This window comes from Schistocerca serialis, chromosome 2 (assembly GCF_023864345.2).
Source record: "Schistocerca serialis cubense isolate TAMUIC-IGC-003099 chromosome 2, iqSchSeri2.2, whole genome shotgun sequence".
In the NCBI taxonomy this organism is placed as follows: domain Eukaryota; kingdom Metazoa; phylum Arthropoda; class Insecta; order Orthoptera; family Acrididae; genus Schistocerca; species Schistocerca serialis.
This window is the reverse complement of record NC_064639.1, coordinates 1,159,967,461-1,159,986,874: the sequence shown is the minus strand read 5'-3', so window position 1 is coordinate 1,159,986,874 and position 19,414 is coordinate 1,159,967,461. Positions and strand designations below refer to the sequence as shown.

General features: G+C 38.4%; 1 protein-coding gene across 2 annotated transcripts in view; it reads left to right on the top strand.

The window, feature by feature from the left end:
* The window catches only part of LOC126458620 (ATP-binding cassette sub-family C member 4-like), a 312,931-nt gene that overhangs the window by 273,745 nt on the left and 19,772 nt on the right, over positions 1-19,414 (top strand). For both annotated transcript variants that reach the window (XM_050095787.1, XM_050095786.1), the window contains exons 20-22: positions 7,594-7,721; positions 7,804-8,049; positions 18,392-18,552. In XM_050095787.1, the coding sequence (XP_049951744.1) occupies positions 7,594-7,721; positions 7,804-8,049; positions 18,392-18,552 (535 nt within the window). The remainder of the gene's footprint in view (positions 1-7,593; positions 7,722-7,803; positions 8,050-18,391; positions 18,553-19,414) is intronic.

Below are 19,414 nucleotides of genomic sequence, written 5' to 3'. Positions count from 1 at the left end.
GCATGTGGGAGGACAAGCAACAAAAAGAGATGGAAAGAAAACCCTGGTGGAATGATAAAACAAAGGATATAGTACAGAAGAAGAATAGATCCTTTAGGGTATGGTTCCAGAAGAGAACAGTAGAGACAAGAGAAGAGTATCAGGCAAGCAAGAAAGAAGCAAAAAGAGTGGTGATGAGGAAAGAAGAAAGTGGATGGAACAGTGGACCAGAATGATGGAGTAGGATAGTGAATGTTTAAAAAATGTGTTGTATTGGATGATTAAAAGTGAGAGGAAGAACGGTATGACAGATTATGCTCGAATGGTGAACAAAAGTGGACAAAATGTAGAGAATTAGGAGGAACTCAAGAATATGTGGAAGGAGTATTTTGAAGAATTCCTGAACCTGAATGGAGACCTGGATGAGGAGGAACAAGCAGATGAGAAAAAAGAGGAGGAACAGCAAACATAAAAAGACCTTAAATGGGGAGAAGTGGAAGAGGCATTGGGCAAGATGAAGGGAGGGATGTCACCAGGTCTGGATGAGCTAAGTGTAGAGGTGGTGAGAGTAGCAGGAGGATACAGTGGCTATATCAAGTAATGAAAATTGTGTAGAGACAGAAGATGATCCCAGAAGACTAGAAGATGGGAATAATTGTTCCAATCTTTAAGAAGGGAAATAGAAAAGAGTGCAAGAACTATTGGGGGATAACATTGATGAGTCATTGTGCAGAGATTTTTGAGAAAATTTCGAAAGCACGAATTCAGGCAAAATTAGGAGGAGGAATGAGAGAAGAACAACATGCCTTCATAACAGGAAGGTCCACAGTGGATTGACTTTTTGCTGTAAGACAACTGTAGGAACAGCACTATGAAATAGAATAGATCTACTAATGACCTTCCTGGACATTGAAAAAGCATATGATAGTGTACGTAGAAGCATAGAAGCAAAGTGTGGAAAGCCCTGGAGAACAGAGGAGTAGCAAAACAGATTATTTGGAGGATAAGGGAAATGTACCATGGAAGTGCGAGCTGTGTGAAAGTGGGAGAAGAGAGAGCAGCTTGGATTGAACAGAGGAATGGCTTGAGGCAGGGAAGTGTACTTTCAACATTACTCTTCATTGTAGTGATTGACAATATAATGAGTACAGTAGCACAAGTAATTGGTGAAAGGAAGATGAAAGCTATGGTGTTTGCAGATGATTTGATGATTTGAGGGAATAAGGAGGAGGAAGTACAAGAGCAGTTGGACGTATGGGAACGAGCAGTACAAGGATATGGGATGAAATTTAGTATAAGTAAGATTGAGATGATTATCACAACACGAAAGAAGGAGAGAAGAACAACAGGATTAACAATTGGTGGGGAACAATTGAGGAGAGTGGAGAGTTTCAAGTACCTAGGAAGCCTAATACAGGAAGATGGAAAAAAACAACAGAGAAATAAACGAGCGAGGGAGAAATGTAGAAGCATTTCATAAGAGTGCCAGAAGCCTTATATGGAGCAAGGATGTACCCCAAATCAATAAAAAGGTTATATACCATTCATACTATGTCCCAATCCTGACATATGCATCAGAAACCTGGGTTATGAAAGGAAGAGAGAAAAACAAAGTACAAGCTAGTGAGATGAAATTCTTGAGAAACAGTATTGGAGTGACAAAGATAGACAGGTGAAGAAATGAGAGGATCAGAGAGTTAATGAAGGTGGAACCATTACAGGAGGAGATAGAGAAATCAAGGTTGAGATGGCATGGACACGTTAAGAGAATGGAGGAGAAGAGGATACCCAGGAGGATACATGAGATGAAACTGAAAGGAAAGAGACCAAGGGGAAGATCGAGAGACAGATGGCTGAAAGGAGTAGAGGAATGCGTGCACCTTCATCATGTTTGATCAGTAGATTTCAAAAAATGTTCAAATATTTTAGCTTTAATCTGCTTAAAAATCCATTGATGAAACCCTTTTATGATTCCAGTAGATAGTCCATTGTTAACACGAAACATGACCATATGCTTATCTTTAGCATAAATGTGATAGCATGAACACAGTCCTACCCTGCTTTTGATTAATGTAGAATCAGGCACCATAATTTAAACTGATGATTTCAATATTTTTTATATTATTTGTCTTTTTAGAGTTCTCATACTCTGCTGGTGCCATTATGAAATTCTTCCAGCTATTTCTTATTAAGACCATTTAATAATGTTAACCTTACCTTGAACTTTGTTGTAGGTTTCTAACATTTATCAGCTACAATACTCAACACCGTCTCACTGTGTTGTACTGAATGACTGGACTGAATGTTTCATGTTAATCAATATATTCACATTCACCATAACCCTGAATAAATAATTGGGCATTATAGTAATAAATTTCCCCATCAGCACCTCATTTGACATGAAATACAATAATCAGAACCTGTCTTCCATTATGTGGTAATTCTGTCAGAGACCATGTAAACTTCTCCTCCATTCCTTCTTTTGTTGCTGGTTTACAATTACTCTAGTCTTTTGACTTGGTTGCTGCAGAACAGTTTTTTGCATTATCTACTTCTGCTACCATACATTCAGTAAAATTTTGTCCCTATTTTTGAAGCTGAACCTATACTCTTCATGAGACTCTGATGCAGGTTACTTACAATGAAGAAATTTTTGGTTCATATTCAGTGATACTCACTTGCAGCTTCATACATACTCAGAGCATCAACCATGAAAGTGTCTAGATTTTATACAGGCATACTTCCCTCAGCTTTACTGTATGTTAAATGATGATGGCATCCTCTTGGGTAAAATATTCCGGAGGTAAAATAGTCCCCCATTCGGATCTCCAGGTGGGGACTACTCAAGAGGAAGTCGTTACAGGAGAAAGAAAACTGGCGTTCTACGGGTCGGAGCGTGGAATGTCAGATCCCTTAATCGGGCAGGTAGGTTAGAAAATTTAAAAAGGGAGATGGATAGGTTGAAGTTAGATATAGTGGGAATTAGTGAAATTCGGTGGCAGGAAGAACAAGACTTCTGGTCAGGTGAATACAGGGTTATAAATACAAAATCAAATAGGGGTAATGCAGGAGTAGGTTTAATAATGAATAAAAAAATAGGAGTGCGGGTAAGCTACTACCAACAGCATAGTGAATGCGCTATTGTGGCCAAGAGAGACAACAAGCCCACACCTACTACAATAGTACAAGTTTATATGCCAACTATCTCTGCAGATGACGAAGCAATTGATGATATGTATGATGAGATAAAATAAATTATTCAGGTAGTGAAGGGAGACGAAAATTAAATACTCATGGGTGACTGGAATTAAAGAGTAGGAAAAGGGAGAGAAGGAAACATAGTACGTGAATATGGATTGGGGCTAAGAAATGAAAGAGGAAGCCACCTGGTAGAATTTTGCGCAGAGCATAACTTAATCATAGCTAACAGTTGGTTCAAGAAGCATGAAAGAAGGTTGTATACATGAGAGAACCCTGGAGATACTAGAAGGTTTCAGATAGATTATGTAATTTATAATTTGGTATATGTGTGGATGGATATGTGTGTGTGTGCGAGTGTATACCCGTCCTTTTTTCCCCCTTACCCTCTCCCTTAAAACCCACATCCTTTCGTCTTTCCCTCTCCTTCCCCCTTTCCTGATGAGGCAACAGTTTGTTGTGAAAGCTTGAATTTTGTGTGTTTGTGTGTGTTAGTTTGTGTGTCTATCGACCTGCCAGCGCTTCGTTTGGTAAGTCACATCATCTTTGTTTTTAGATATATTATATAATGGTAAGACAGAGATTTAGGAACCAGGTTTTAAATTGCAAGACATTTCCAGGTGCAGATGTGGACTCCGACCACAATCTATTGGTTATGAACTGTAGATTAAAACTGAAGAAACTGCAAAAAGGTGGGAATTTAAGGAGATGGGACCTGGATAAACTGACTATACCAGGGGTCGTACAGAGTTTCAGGGAGAGCGTAAGGGAACAATTGACAGGAATGGGGGAAAGAAATACAGTAGAAGAAGAATGGGTAGCTTTGAGGGATGAAATAGTGAAGGCAGCAGAGGATCAAGTAGGTAAAAAGACGAGGGCTAGTAGAAACCCTTGGGTAACAGAAGAGATAATGAATTTAATTGATGAAAGGAGAAAATATAAAAATGCAGTAAATGAAGCAGGCAAAATGGAATACAAACGTCTCAAAAATGAGATCGACAGGAAGTGCAAAATGGCTAAGCAGGGATGGCTAGAGGACAAATGTAAGGATGTAGAGGCATATATAACTAGGGGTAAGATAGATACTGCCTACAGGAAAATTAAAGAGACCTTTGGAGAAAAGAGAACCACTTGCATGAAGATCAAGAGCTCAGATGGAAACCCAGTTCTAAGCAAAGAAGCAAAAGCAGAAAGGTGGAAGGAGTATATAGAGGGTCTATACAGGGGTGATGTTCTTGAGGACAATATTATGGAAATGGAAGAAGATGTAGATGAAGATGAAATGGGAGATATGATGTTGCGTGAAGAGTTTGACAGAGCACTGAAAGACCTAAGTCGAAACAAGGCCCCGGGAGTAGACAACATTCCATTAGAACTACTGAGAGCCTTGGGAGAGCCAGTCCTGCCAAAACTCTACCATCTGGTGAGCAAGATTTATGAGACAGGCGAAATACTCTCAGACTTCAAGAAGAATATAATAATTCCAATCCCAAAGAAAGCAGGTGTTGACAGATGTGAAAATTACCGAACTATCAGTTTAATAAGTCACAGCTGCAAAATACTAACGCGGATTCTTTACAGATGAATGGAAAAACTGGTAGAAGCCGACCTCGGGGAAGATCAGTTTGGATTCCGTAGAAATGTTGGACCACATGTGGCAATACTGACCCTACGACTTATCTTAGAAGAGAGATTAAGGAAAGGCAAACCTACATTTCTAGCATTTGTAGACTTAGAGAAAGCTTTTGACAATGTTGACTGGAATACTGTCTTTCAAACTCTGAAGGTGGCAGGGGTAAAATACAGGGAGAGAAAGGCTATTTACAATTTGTACAGAAAGCAGATGGCAGTTATAAGAGTTGACGGACATGAAAGGAAAGCAGTGGTTGGGAAGGGAGTGAGACAGGGTTGTAGCCTCTCCCCTATGCTATTCAATCTGTATATTGAGCAAGCAGTAAAGGAAACAAAAGAAAAGTTCAGATAGGCATTAAAAACCGTGGAGAAGAAATAAAAACTTTGAGGTTCGCTGATGACACTGTAATTCTGTCAGAGACAGCAAAGGACTTGGAAGAGCAGTTGAACGGAATGGACAGTGTCTCGAAAGGAGGGTATAAGATGAACATCAACAAAAGCAAAACGAGGATAATGGAATGTAGTCGAATTAAATCCGGTGATGCTGAGCGAATTAGATTAGGAAATGAGACACTTAAAGTAGTAAAGGAGTTTTGCTATTTGGGGAGCAAAATAACTGATGATGGTCGAAGTAGAGAGGATATAAAATGTAGACTGGCAATGGGAAGGAAAGCGTTTCTGAAGAAGAGAAATTTGTTAACATCGAGTATTGATTTAATGTCAGGAAGTTGTTTCTGAAAGTATTTGTATGCAGTGTGTCCATGTATGGAAGTGATATATGGATGATAAATATTTTGGACAAGAAGAGAATAGAAGTTTTCGAAATGTGGTGCTACAGAAGAATTCTGAAGATTAGATGGGTAGATCACGTAACTAATGAGGAGGTATTGAATAGAATTGGGGAGAAGAGAAGTGTATGACACAACTTGACTAGAAGAAGGGATCAGTTGGTAGGGCATATTCTGAGGCATCAAGGGATCACCAATTTAGTACTGGAGGGCAGCGTGGAGGGTAAAAATCGTATAGGGAGACCAAGAGATGAATACACTAAGCAGATTCAGAAGGATGTAGGCTGCAGTAGGTACTGGGAGATGAAGAATCTTGCACAGGATAGAGTAGTATGGAGAGCTGCATCAAACCAGTCTCAGGACTGACAACCACAACAACAACAACTTCCCTCATGCATAAACGGTGACAGGTATTTCCCAGGAAGTTTCAACTCAGATGCATCATCTTTGTAGTTGCTTTGCATCCTGTTTACAACAACACTTTTTGAAACATGTACATAACATTTGGTCCAAAAGTTATATAATCTATTCAGACAAGCATTCTTCCCCAGAAACAAATGGATGGTCTTTCCCAGAAACAAATGAACATTCTTCTCCAGAAACAACTGATAAGGTCCCTTTCCATTATGATTGCCTGGATCAATTAAATTATTAATATACACTGCAATTTTAACTGCAACTGCCCATATAGACTTTAGATTTCAGAAGGCGTTGGATATTTTCATTGTCAACTTCATGACAGTTTTCATACTAAAACATTTTCCTGGCTAAACACATTTGTTTTTGCTAATTCGCTCTGCCTCTTCGATATTATGACAATTTTAGCCTTTTTGTTCAGTAAATAAAATGTAAGGAACATTGCATAATCACACATAAAACAAATGAAGTACCTCTGACTTCCTAATGGCACATTTTTCATTGATGTATACAAAACTTCTGGGATTAATTCTGTGTATTTATTGTCCTATTTTTTAATGTATCTGGAAATGCTCATGGTGTTACCTCCCTTCAACACAAGAACCATCAAATTTACCATCAAACTATACGATCATTCCATTTTTCTACAGAAATTAATAAATATATTTATACAGGGTGATCACCAAATCTTAGTTTTAAAATTCAAGGTTTTTCCCAGGTTTTCCAAGTTAAAATAATGATTTTCCAGGTTGTCACATTAAGTTATTTTTACCTAAATGAGGTTAGCAAACATAATTTGCTAGAAATAATATGTAACATATTTTAAAAATATATGTCACACAAACTGAACAATATCATGTTGTGATGTATAACCACATAGCCCACAGTGCAATCGATTAAGTTGAGTTTCAACAGTTGGAGGATACTGCTCGTTATAATGTGACACAGTTGTATTCAAATTGTATTGACTTATACAACACTGTTTGTTTAAGCTAGACTTCTGAGATCATCTGATGGTTTAAATAGTTAGTTTGTGACAGAAACAATAAAGGGCAGGCACACTAAAATACCGAGTCATTTTCCATGAAGTACTGTCTGTAGAATGGTGCATCCTGAAAGAATACTTGAAGTTTCATCTAGAACTTTCTCCTTGACATTTTTCAAGGCAACAATAACCTAAAATTATTTCCTTTAACAAAAAAAGTCATTGTATTATTGGAACAAATTGTATGTTACACATGCTGTTTTTCTCAATTTGTCTACATGCCTACACTATGCAGTATGAAGTGAAAGATCAGTGCAAGGCCTATTTTTGAGGAAATGTTGTGGCAAACTATCAATTATTACATGAGATATAGTAATTTGAATAATCATCAAAAAAGCAGAATTTTCACCCCATGTTTGTCAAGATCTCTTCCTCCCTCCCTCCCTCCCCCCCCCCCCCTCTCTCTCTCTCTCTCTCACACACACACACACACACACACACACACACACACACACTGTGTGTGTATTGTATTTGCGGGGGTGCAGGGAGAGCATCCTCTATGTTTATCTTGTACAAATTTTGTCCATTTTACAGGAAAGAAGCCATCAGTCCACTGGCCTCAAAAAGGTGAAATTCGTTTTGAAAATTTAAGCCTTTTATATGTTCCAACGGAGCCACCTGTTTTAAGAGAACTTAATTTTACTATACAGGCTGCACATAAGGTAAATCCATGATATAGAATGCTTATGATATAGAATGTATTTAGTAATTTTTTTCCCTACAAATCTAAAATGTTCTTTCCAGGTGGGAATCGTAGGCAGAACTGGTGCTGGAAAATCTTCCCTTATTGCAGCATTGTTTCGACTAGCAAAACTGGAAGGCACCATTTACATTGATAATATAAACACACAATCCATTGGTCTGCATGATCTGAGGAAACGTATTTCAATTATTCCCCAGGAACCTGTGTTGTTCTCAGAAACAATTCGATATAATCTAGATCCTTTTCAAGAATTTCCAGATCATCAAATATGGAGTGCACTGGAAGAGGTAGGTGTGGCTTATTCTTTCACAAAACAATAAAAACATTTTTTGTGGAGTAAATGAACGCATATGTCTTTTTGACTTGGTTCCACTTCAGACCTGTTCATATAACACAACATAATATCTAATTTAATGAACAACAAGAAACAACATCTCTTTCATATTTACCCAAGAAGTTCACTTCCCCAGTTCAAAACCTAGGGTGCAGAACAACAGAAGTTTTGGATCTGCAGGGACTCTGAGCAGCTGTAGCTTGGCAATTCTTTCAAAAGTTAAGTTAGGTAAGAGTTCTGGCTGAGGCATCCATTCAGGTAGTGAAGGGAGGACAGTAGGAAAGCACATGTACTTCATCCTGGAGGATGTACTTCATAACATAAGAGATAAATGTACACATTTCCCTGTGGCCAAACAGGGACATGCAACCATCTGAACACAAGCTCACAGGACAAAACATTAGTCACCCATTATAAGAGCACATTGGTTGCATTTGGTTCACTGTATGTGGTGTAGAACCGGTACCAGCAGTAATGTGACCCTCACTGCTGACGTAGGTCATGGCAGTGAAATGATATGTGTGTGTGTGTGTGTGTGTGTGTGTGTGTGTGTGTGTGTGTGTGTCAGTCAGTTATATGAAATCAGTACTGAGATGGACAAAAGTGGGGACATGACAGAGTGGCAGAAACAAGCACACCCGTGTCCACACTGGGGCTCAAGTTTTCTGATTTGTTACTGTATCATCACAGTCATGTAAAACTGCATAGTAACAGCAATCATAAAATACCCTAACTGTTTTCAAACCGGACAGGAATTGCTGCTGTCAGTATATGCAGTTAGTAATGTTCCATTACAAAGGAACCATGGAACTTGCCATTGGTGGGATGGCTTGCTTGCCTCAGTGATACAGATAGCTGTATTGTAGGTGCAACCACAGCAGAGGGGTATCTGTTGATAGGCCAGACAAACGTGTGGTTCCTGAAGAGGGGCAGCAGCCTTTTCAGTAGTTGCAGGGGCAAGAGTCTGGATGACTAACTGATCTGGCCTTTTAACACAACCAAAATGGCCTTGCTACACAAACAGCTGAAAGCAAGGGGAAAGTATACCAGCTATACTTTATGGTTGAATGATGATGGAATCCTCTTGGGTAAAATGTTCTGGAGGTAAAATAGTCCTCCATTTGGATCTCTTGGTGGAGATTATTCAGGAGGATTTTGTCATTGGGAGAACCAAAACTGGCATTCTACAGGTCAGAGTGTGGAATATAAGAATAAGAATAAGAATCTTTATTAGCCGTTCTGTATTTTCTTATACAATGGGCTTCGTCAATAAGTTCAGTTACAGTATAAAGATGGTTATATTCTCAAAACAATGTATATATACACTCCTGGAAATTGAAATAAGAACACCGTGAATTCATTGTCCCAGGAAGGGGAAACTTTATTGACACATTCCTGGGGTCAGATACATCACATGTTCACACTGACAGAACCACAGGCACATAGACACAGGCAACAGAGCATGCACAATGTCGGCACTAGTACAGTGTATATCCACCTTTCGCAGCAATGCAGGCTGCTATTCTCCCATGGAGACGATCGTAGAGATGCTGGATGTAGTCCTGTGGAACGGCTTGCCATGCCATTTCCACCTGGCGCCTCAGTTGGACCAGCGTTCGTGCTGGACGTGCAGACCGCGTGAGACGACGCTTCATCCAGTCCCAAACATGCTCAATGGGGGACAGATCCGGAGATCTTGCTGGCCAGGGTAGTTGACTTACACCTTCTAGAGCACGTTGGGTGGCACGGGATACATGCGGATGTGCATTGTCTTGTTGGAACAGTAAGTTCCCTTGCCGGTCTAGGAATGGTAGAAAGGTGGGTTTGATGACGGTTTGGATGTACCGTGCACTATTCAGTGTCCCCTCGACCATCACCAGTGGTGTACGGCCAGTGTAGGAGATCGCTCCCCACACCATGATGCCGGGTGTTGGCCCTGTGTGCCTCGGTCGTATGCAGTCCTGATTGTGGCGCTCACCTGCACGGCGCCAAACACGCATACGACCATCATTGGCACCAAGGCAGAAGCGACTCTCATCGCTGAAGACGACACGTCTCCATTCGTCCCTCCACTCACGCCTGTCGCGACACCACTGGAGGCGGGCTGCACGATGTTGGGGCGTGAGCGGAAGACGGCCTAACGGTGTGCGGGACCGTAGCCCAGCTTCATGGAGACGGTTGCGAATGGTCCTCGCCGATACCCCAGGAGCAACAGTGTCCCTAATTTGCTGGGAAGTGGCGGTGCGGTCCCCTACGGCACTGCGTAGGATCCTATCGTCTTGGCGTGCATCCGTGCGTCGCTGCGGTCCGGTCCCAGGTCGACGGGCACGTGCACCTTCCGCCGACCACTGGCGACAACATCGATGTACTGTGGAGACCTCACGCCCCACGTGTTGAGCAATTCGGCGGTACGTCCACCCGGCCTCCTGCATGCCCACTATACGCCCTCGCTCAAAGTCCGTCAACTGCACATATGGTTCACGTCCACGCTGTCGCGGCATGCTACCAGTGTTAAAGACTGCGATGGAGCTCCGTATGCCACGGCAAACTGGCTGACACTGACGGCGGCGGTGCACAAATGCTGCGCAGCGGAGCAAGTATGGTGGGTCTGACACACCGGTGTCAATGTGTTCTTTTTTCCATTTCCAGGAGTGTAAATCATATGAATGTTAGTGTAGTACAATAGCACACATTTGGAATTTTATATAGTGTTAATTTCACAATAAAATAGAAAACATTATACAAATTTATATTAAGTGTGACGTATTCATATCGATGACACTATGTCATTATCATATACATGTTGATAACACTATGTCATTATCCCAAGATATTGATACAAATATAGAGCACTCTAAATAGGTCTATGCCTGTATGTTAGATATTGTTTTTCCAAATTTAGGTCCTACTACAGGCAGAGGTACCTTTCTCTATGTTTAAACAGCAAATCTGCCATATTACAATCTTTATATTCATCAACTGAGCAAAATGCTTTACCTTTGTGCCATTAACCCAATGTTGTCTTAAATTTATTTTTAGATACTGTTTGTACAATTTTAGGGAGCGTATTAAACAGTTCGTGGCCTACATATTTATAACTAATATGTATCCTGGACAATCTATAGTATGGGAGATCAATTGTGTGGACAGATGACTTAATGGGATATTGAGCTATGTTTTCTTTTAGATGTAATAAGCAATAACAGATGTACAAAGAAGGAACTGTCACGATGTTAAGTTTTTTTTTAAATGTTCCCTGCATGTATCCCTAGGAGATAAACCCACTATACATCGAAGAGCTTTTTTTTTTGCCATCTAAAAATTGATACTGAATTGGGAGAATTTCCCCAGAGCAGAATACCATATGAAAGATGGGGATGGATATAAGCAAAATATGAATGCAGCAGTAAGTTTTGGCTGACATTATTCCTAAGCTTATAAAGTAGGAACATAGCACGTGCAAGTTTAGAACAGACTATGTGATATGTTTATCCCAGCTAAGTTTCTGGTCAATCATCATTCCTAACAGTTTAACAGACTTATTTTCTTTGTTTGATACCTTCAAATTAAAGAATATTTCCTCAGTTTTTGTTTCATTTATGTACATGGAGTTTGCACTAAACCAATGAACCGATTTTTCAAATATTATATTATTTTTTCCTCGTACAGATTCAAGAGTCTGTCCTGAATTGATAAAAGTTGTATCGCCTGCATAGAGCATGTCATGTCATTAACACACACTACAAACAGGAAGGGCCCAAGTACGGAGCTCTGTGGCACACCTCTTTTTATTGTTTGTGGGTTTGACAGCTGCCCATTTACACTAACAAATTGTACTCTTCCATGCCGTAGTGTCTTAATTTCATGATAAAAGTACTAGCGAATACAGTGTCAAATGCTTTACTCAGGTCTAGGAGAGTAGCACAAGAGATTAATTTGTTTTTAAAGCCATCATATATATATATCATTAACAATATTTTCAACCGCTTTAACTGTGGATAGTTTAGACCTGAATCCATACTGTGTGTTACTTAACAAGTTATTCCTCTCAAAATAGTGATTCATTTGCTGGTGAACACAGTCTTCGATTATTTTAGATATTATTGGGATTAATGAGATAGGGCGATAGTTACTTGGATTTGATTTATCTCCTTTCTCAAATATGGGAATAGTTACTGCTATTTTCAAACAGTCGGGGAAAATCCCTTGCTGTAATATATGGTTAATGAGAGAGGTTAGAGGGGACAGAAGATCACTTGATATCTTCTTTATGACAAAGTTTGACAGACCATAGAAGTCCTCTGCTCTCGAACCACTTAGTTTGTCTATTGCTTTGCTAACATAATTTTCAGTTACTGTTGCCCAGCGGAATTTATGAACTACATTCTTATTTTCTTAATTAAACCTAAAAGGGTTTTAGCATCAAGCATGGCTTTGGGGGGAGACAAATCTTGTCGTAAACTGAAGTTAATAAAGTGTGAGTTTAAGATACCTGGGGCTATGGGTATAGCTAGTTGAGCTGTTGGTCTATTTATTTCACTTTTAATTACTTCCCAGGCAGCTTTACAGCTGTTTCTGGATTTAAGAATATAGTTATCATTTGCCCTACGTTTTACCAAGCTTATTTCAGCTCTATAAATTTTTCTTATTCTAATGTACATCTCTTTGTACTTGCTGCTGTTATGAGATCTGTCCTTAAACATAAGAAGCATAATCATGATGCTGTTGAGGTATGGTGTGAACCAATTATTTAGTCTCTGTGGTTTATGAACTTGGTTATTATTCTGTTTTTTTACTAATCTGGGACAACACTCATCAAATATTCTTGCAATTTCCTCTATAAATAATTTGCTTGTGTTATTCACACACATATCTTTGGATAAGACGTCATTCCGGTTAACTGACCTTAATCTAGTTCTAAACTCTCTTATGTTGCATTCATTCATAGGTCTAACAGTTTTGTGTTGTTCATCTGGAATGCTGACTGGGACTGTAATCCATAGGCCATCATGGTCAGCTAGGCCTAACTTGACTACTCCAATTTCAACATTAATTTCATGGATATTACTTATTATATTGTCTAAGCATGTATTATATCTTGTAGGCTTATCATTTAGACAATAGCAATCAAAAGCTCTTAGGTTATCCAAGAATTCCAATATGATATGACTCTGTACCCTGATATCCATATTAATATCACCAAAAATTAAGATTCTTTGGTATTTATATTTAGGCTTAAGTTAGTAAAACTAACAGTTTATTAAATTTACTATAAATTCAATATAATAGAGGGAAACATTCCACGTGGGAAAAATTATATATTGTCTTTGTCTTTAAATATGTCTGCTTGTGTCTGTATGTGTGGATGGATATGTGTGTGTGTGCGAGTGTATACCTGTCCTTTTTTCCCACTAAGGTAAGTCTTTCCGTTCCCGGGATTGGAATGACTCCTTACCCTCTCCCTTAAAACCCACATCCTTTCATCTTTCCCTCTCCTTCCCTCTTTCCTGATGAGGCAACCGTTGGTTGCGAAAGCTAGAATTTTGTGTGTATGTTTGTGTTTGCTTGTGTGTCTATCGACCTGCCAGCGCTTTCGTTCGGTAAGTCACCTCATCTTTGTTTATATATAATTACTATAAATTCATATTCACTAGAAGATGGTGTGCAATATACAGATGCAACAATAATATTATGTTTAGGTATATGTACAACTGCAGCCTCAAAGGTGGTGTCTATACACAGGTCTGTGACATCAATAGTAAAGTATTGTAAATTTAGTCCATTCTTAATATATATTGCAACACACCCATGTCCAATTGTTGATCTGCAGTAACTACTAGCTAAGGAGTAACCAAATGGAATATTGAGGTCAATTTCTGATGAATATAGCCAGTGCTCATTTACACTAAGTGTAAAGTGGAAGTTTCTAACCAGTACTGCAATTCTCCCAACTTCTTTCTTAAAGACTGTATATTAATAGATCCCTTAATCGATTAAAAAATTTAAAAAGGAAATAGATGGGTTGACATTAGATGTAGTGGAAATTAGAGAAGTTTGGTAATAGGAGAAAGAGGGCTTCTGATCAGGTGAATACAGATTTATAAATACAAAATAAAAAAAGGGGTTATATGGAAGTAGGTTTGATAAAGATTTAGAAAATAGGAATGTGTTTAAGCTACTATTATCAGCATAATGAAAACATTATCGTAGCCAATATAGACATGAAGCGCACACCCACCACAGTAGTACAAGTTTGTATGTCAACTAGCTGCACAGATGATGAAGAGATTGACGAATTGTGTAATGAGATAAAAGAAATTATTCAGACAGTTAAGGGACATTTAATTGTGATGGAGGACTGGAAATTTATAGTAAGAAAAGGAAGAGAATTGGAAAATAGTAGATCAATGTTGACTGGGTGAAAAGATTGAAATAGGAAGCTGCCTGGTAGAATTTTGCACAGAACATAATTTAATCATCACTAACATTTGGATGAAATAAGACTGTATAAATGAAAGAGACCTGGAGATACCAGAAGGCTGCAGACTGATTATATAATGGTAAGATAGAGTTTTCAGAAGTAGCTTTTAAATTGTAAGGCATTTCCAGAGGCAGATGTGGACTCTGACCATGTTTTATTGGTTATGAACTGAAAATTAAATCTGAAGAAACTGCAAAAGGTAGGAAATTAAGGAGGTTGGACTTGTTGAAGTTGAGGGAACCAAAGATTGTTGAGAGTTTGGGGGGCAGGATTAGACAACAATTGCCGGAACATTGGAAATTAATACATTAGAAGGCAAACTGGAAACTTTGAGAGATGAAATAGTGAAGGCAGCAGAGGATCAAATAGGTAAAAAGATAAATCGTACTAGAAACCCTTGGATATCAGAAGACATATTAAATCTAATTGATGAAAGTAGTAAATGTAAAAAAATGCAGCAAATGAAGCAGATGAAATGGAATACAAACATTTAGAAATGAGATTGTCAGGAACTGCAAAATGGCTAGGCAGGAATGGCTAGATGACTACTGCTATGGTTTAGAAGCACATATGACTCAGGGAAAGATAGATATTGTCTACAGGAAAATTAGAGAGGCCTCTAGGGAAAAGAGAAGCAACCGTATGAGTATCAAGAACTCAGATGAAAACCAGAACTAAACAAAGAAGGGAAAGCTGAAAGGTGGAAAGAGTATATAAAGGATCTATAAAAGGCAGATGAACTTGAAGGCAATAGTGTAGGAAGCGAAGAGAATGTAAATGAAGTGAGTTGGGAGATACAATATTGTGAAAAGAATTTGAGAGAACACTGAAAGATGTAAGACGGAACAAGGCCCCTGGAGTAGAAGACATTTTGTCAAAACTACTGATAGCCTTTGGAGGAGCTAGCCATGCAAAAACTGTTTCACATGGTACGCAAGATATATGAGACAGGTGAAATACCCTCTGACTTCAATAATAATGTAGTAATTCTAATTCCAAAGAAAGCACGTTGTAAGAGATATGAATATTACTGAACTATCAGTTTAATAAGTCACAGTTGCAAAATACTAACAAAAATTCTTCACAGAAGAATGGAAAAATTGCTAGAAGCCATTATCAGGGTAGATCAGTTTGGATTCTGGAGAAATGAAGGAACATGTGAGGCAATACTGACCCTATGACTTCTCTTAGAAGATACGTTAAGGAAAGGCAAACTTTTGTTAATAGCATTTGTAGACTTGGAAAAATCTTTTGACAATGTTGACTGGAATACTTTTCTTGAAATTCTGAAGGTAGCATGGGTAAAATACAGGGAGTGAAAGGCTACTTACAAATTGTACCAAAACTGATAGCAGCTAAAAGAGTCGAGGGGTGCGAAAGGGAAGGAGTGGTTGAGAAGGAGGGAGACAGGGTTATAGCCTGCCCCAAATGTTATTCAATCTGTACATTGAGCACACAGTAAAGAAAACCAAAGAAAAATTAGGAGTAGGAATGACAGTCAAGGGAAAAGAAATAAAAGCTTTGAGGTTTGCCAGTGACTTTGTAATTCTGTCAGAGACAACAAAGGACTTGGAAGGGAAGTTGAATAGAATTGACAGCTTCTTCAAAGGAGGATATAAGGTGAATATCAACAAAATAAAAATAAAAACAATGGAATTTAGTAGAATTAAATCAGGTGATGCAGAGGGAATTATATTAGAAAACAAGACACTTAAAGTAGCAGAAGAATTTTACTATTTGGAGAGCAAAATAAATTATGATGGCAGAAGTAGAGAGGATCTAAAAGATAGATGGGTAGTGGCAAGAAGAGGATTTCCAAATAAGCTAGATTTGTTAACACAGAATACAGATTGAAGTGTTATGAACTCTTTTCTGGGGATATTTGTATGGAGTGTAGCCATGTATGGAAGTGAAACATGGATGATAAACGTTTTAGACAAAAAGAAAATAGAAGCTTTTGAAATGTGGTACTACAGAAAAATACTGAAGGATAGATGGGTAGATTGTGTAACTAACAAAGAGGTACTGAATAGAACTGGGAGGAAAAGAAGTTTGTAACTTGACTAAAAGAAGGGATCGGTTGACAGGAAACATTCTAAGACATCAATGGATCACCAATTTACTACTGGAGGGAAGTGTGTGTAGGGGAGGGGGTGGGGGGAATCTTAGAGGGAGACCAATAGATGAATACAGTAAGCAGATTCAGAAGGATGTAGGTTGCAGTAGTTATTCAGAGAAGAAGAGTCTTGCACAGCATAGAGTAGAATTGAGAGCTGCATCGAACCAGTCTTCAGAATGAGAACCACAACAACAAGATTTTTAATTTAGAAATAAAATACATTCTAATTCCATGCATACATGAGTTTAATACATGTTTTTGAAGACAAAAGTGAACCTTCAGTGTGTTTTATCAGTTGCTTACAGAATACAAAATCCACAATTTTAGAGTTTCATAAATTTACCAAGGTAACTACTTCATTACAATACCTGATGCTAATTAATAAACAACTGACCATAAACTATTGAGACTTTGGTATTAATGATACATGATCAGCTACTGAACTATGAGAGTGTATTGACTGGTAAACAAATGGAATCTCTGTCTGGTACATTAGAAGTTTCATCTCAGCCACTTTCTGAGTGAACACTGTGAAGGGGACTGCATGCAATGGTCAGATGGAGTCAGGTATCTGGCAGAAGGTCCCTGTTCACAGTGACACACAAAGCGACACACAGAAACTGGGCCATAACTGGCTGCAAGCAAGCATGTTGAACAGTCTGATAAGTCACAGTTTTGCCTCAGTTCAAATGATGTGGGACAGTGGGGGAGAGACAAATCAGTAAGTTGACATATTTGCATATTTTCATTCAGTAATACCATGTGGAATAATGTTCTGGGGTAGCTCATCTTTAAGAAAGACAGTCTTCATTGCAGAAAAAAATGCTGTAAGAATAATATGTGGTGCTCACCCATGATCACCTTGTAGACATCTTTTGGAGTTGAGGATTGTGAGTACTGCTTCGCAGTATATTTATTCCCTCATGAAGTTTGTTGTGAATAATCCACGTAGTTCAAAAGGAACAATAATATACATAATTACAATACCAGAACAAAAAAGTCATCCATTACCCCACAAAAAGTGGTCCAAAATGTTTTAACAAAAATTTTTGATCAGCTACCCAGTGATATAATGTCTGACAGACAGCAAAGTAAAATTTGAAAACCAACTGGGAAAGTTTCTCCTTGACAACTTTTATCCTGTAGAAGAATTTCTGTTACTGTAATGTGTAGAACTTGGTGGGTAGCAGTTACTAATACACATTTGTATATCTTTTTTTCTTTTTGTAATTAAAAAATTTTTAAAAAACTTAGAAATGTTCCAAATGTAACTGTATGCACAAATTAATTTGCAGTGTGAATGTAAAATCTCATTCCACATCATTGCAGTCTACCTAACTAACTAAGTAACATCAAGTGTACTGAGAGTTCAGTGAAGCACGTAGCCCGCAGGGTGTGGAGCTTGTTAGTCAGGCCAGAGGTGGGAGTGCTTTTTACCATGAATCAAGTTAGTGTGAATATGTACCAGAATGTTTACTTTAACATTTTTGGTGACCAAATGTTGCCCTTTCACTTACAACAGAGTGTAATGAACAGATGAAATAGGATTTCTCCAAGTTCATATAACAAAAAATTTCCAACTTCAGTAATAAAATTAAACATAAAATTCATGTATGATCCTGCATGAATTTTTGATTTATTTGCACTATCCCTAATAAATGATCATTTAGCACTTTAACGTTAAACATATTTCAGGTGGAACTGAAAGACGCTGTTGACACCCTTGAGTATCATGTCAATGAAGGTGGCAGCAATTTTAGTGCTGGACAAAGGCAACTGATTTGTCTTGCACGAGCTATTCTCAGAAACAACAAAGTTCTCGTACTTGATGAAGCTACTGCAAATGTTGACCCACAGTATGTATAACTGCTATATTTGCATGCTAATTTAATAAGAACAATCCGTATTGATACGAGTGATCCTCTTGCCCTGTCATACTGTCTTGCCTTGGTCCAAGTCCTGACTGATGTCCTTACTTTATTCTTTTAACTCTCTGTGTCCCGCAACCTCTCTCTCTCCTTTTATGGATGCAGAAATTTCAGGTTCTGTAAGCTAGCGAATTTATTGTCTTTTGCTGATGTCCATTGGTTGGCAGTTAGCGATGGTAGTCACACTCAAGCACTCAGACATAAACAACAGCAGTGGTGGAGTGTTATGAATTGTTTTGGATAGATTACAGTGCTTCCCCAAGTTTCCAGATAGAGTCTGTTTAATACTGTTGTTCTAAATATCATGCTTTTTTTAGTTTTCATTCATTTCCTGCCTTCCGTGGCTTAAAATCTACATTTAATGAATATCAGTGGTATGTTTACAAGCTAGTGTTAACATCTGTCCACCATATGCTTATTATATGTTATTTTGGATTAATTAAAGTGCTTTACATAATCCTGACAGAGTTGGTTAAGGATTGTTGTTAGAAAATATTGTGCTTTTTAGTTTTCATTCACTTTGTGTCTTCTACCACCTACATTCAATGAACATCTGTCATGTTTTTTTTTACACCTGCTTGATGCCTGGAAGTTAGCTGCATGACTTAAAATATAATTTTTCACTTTCTGGCAAATGTGAATATCGTTGTAAGTTAATTGACATGGGAGAAACATGTCAGGATTGTGGTTGGTGTTTCCCTGGGGAGAATGCAGCAGGGAAGCCAAAAAAGTGTCAGATGAGGCTCTTTCATGGACTTGTAGATTACGTAGCTAAGACAAGAAAATTGTG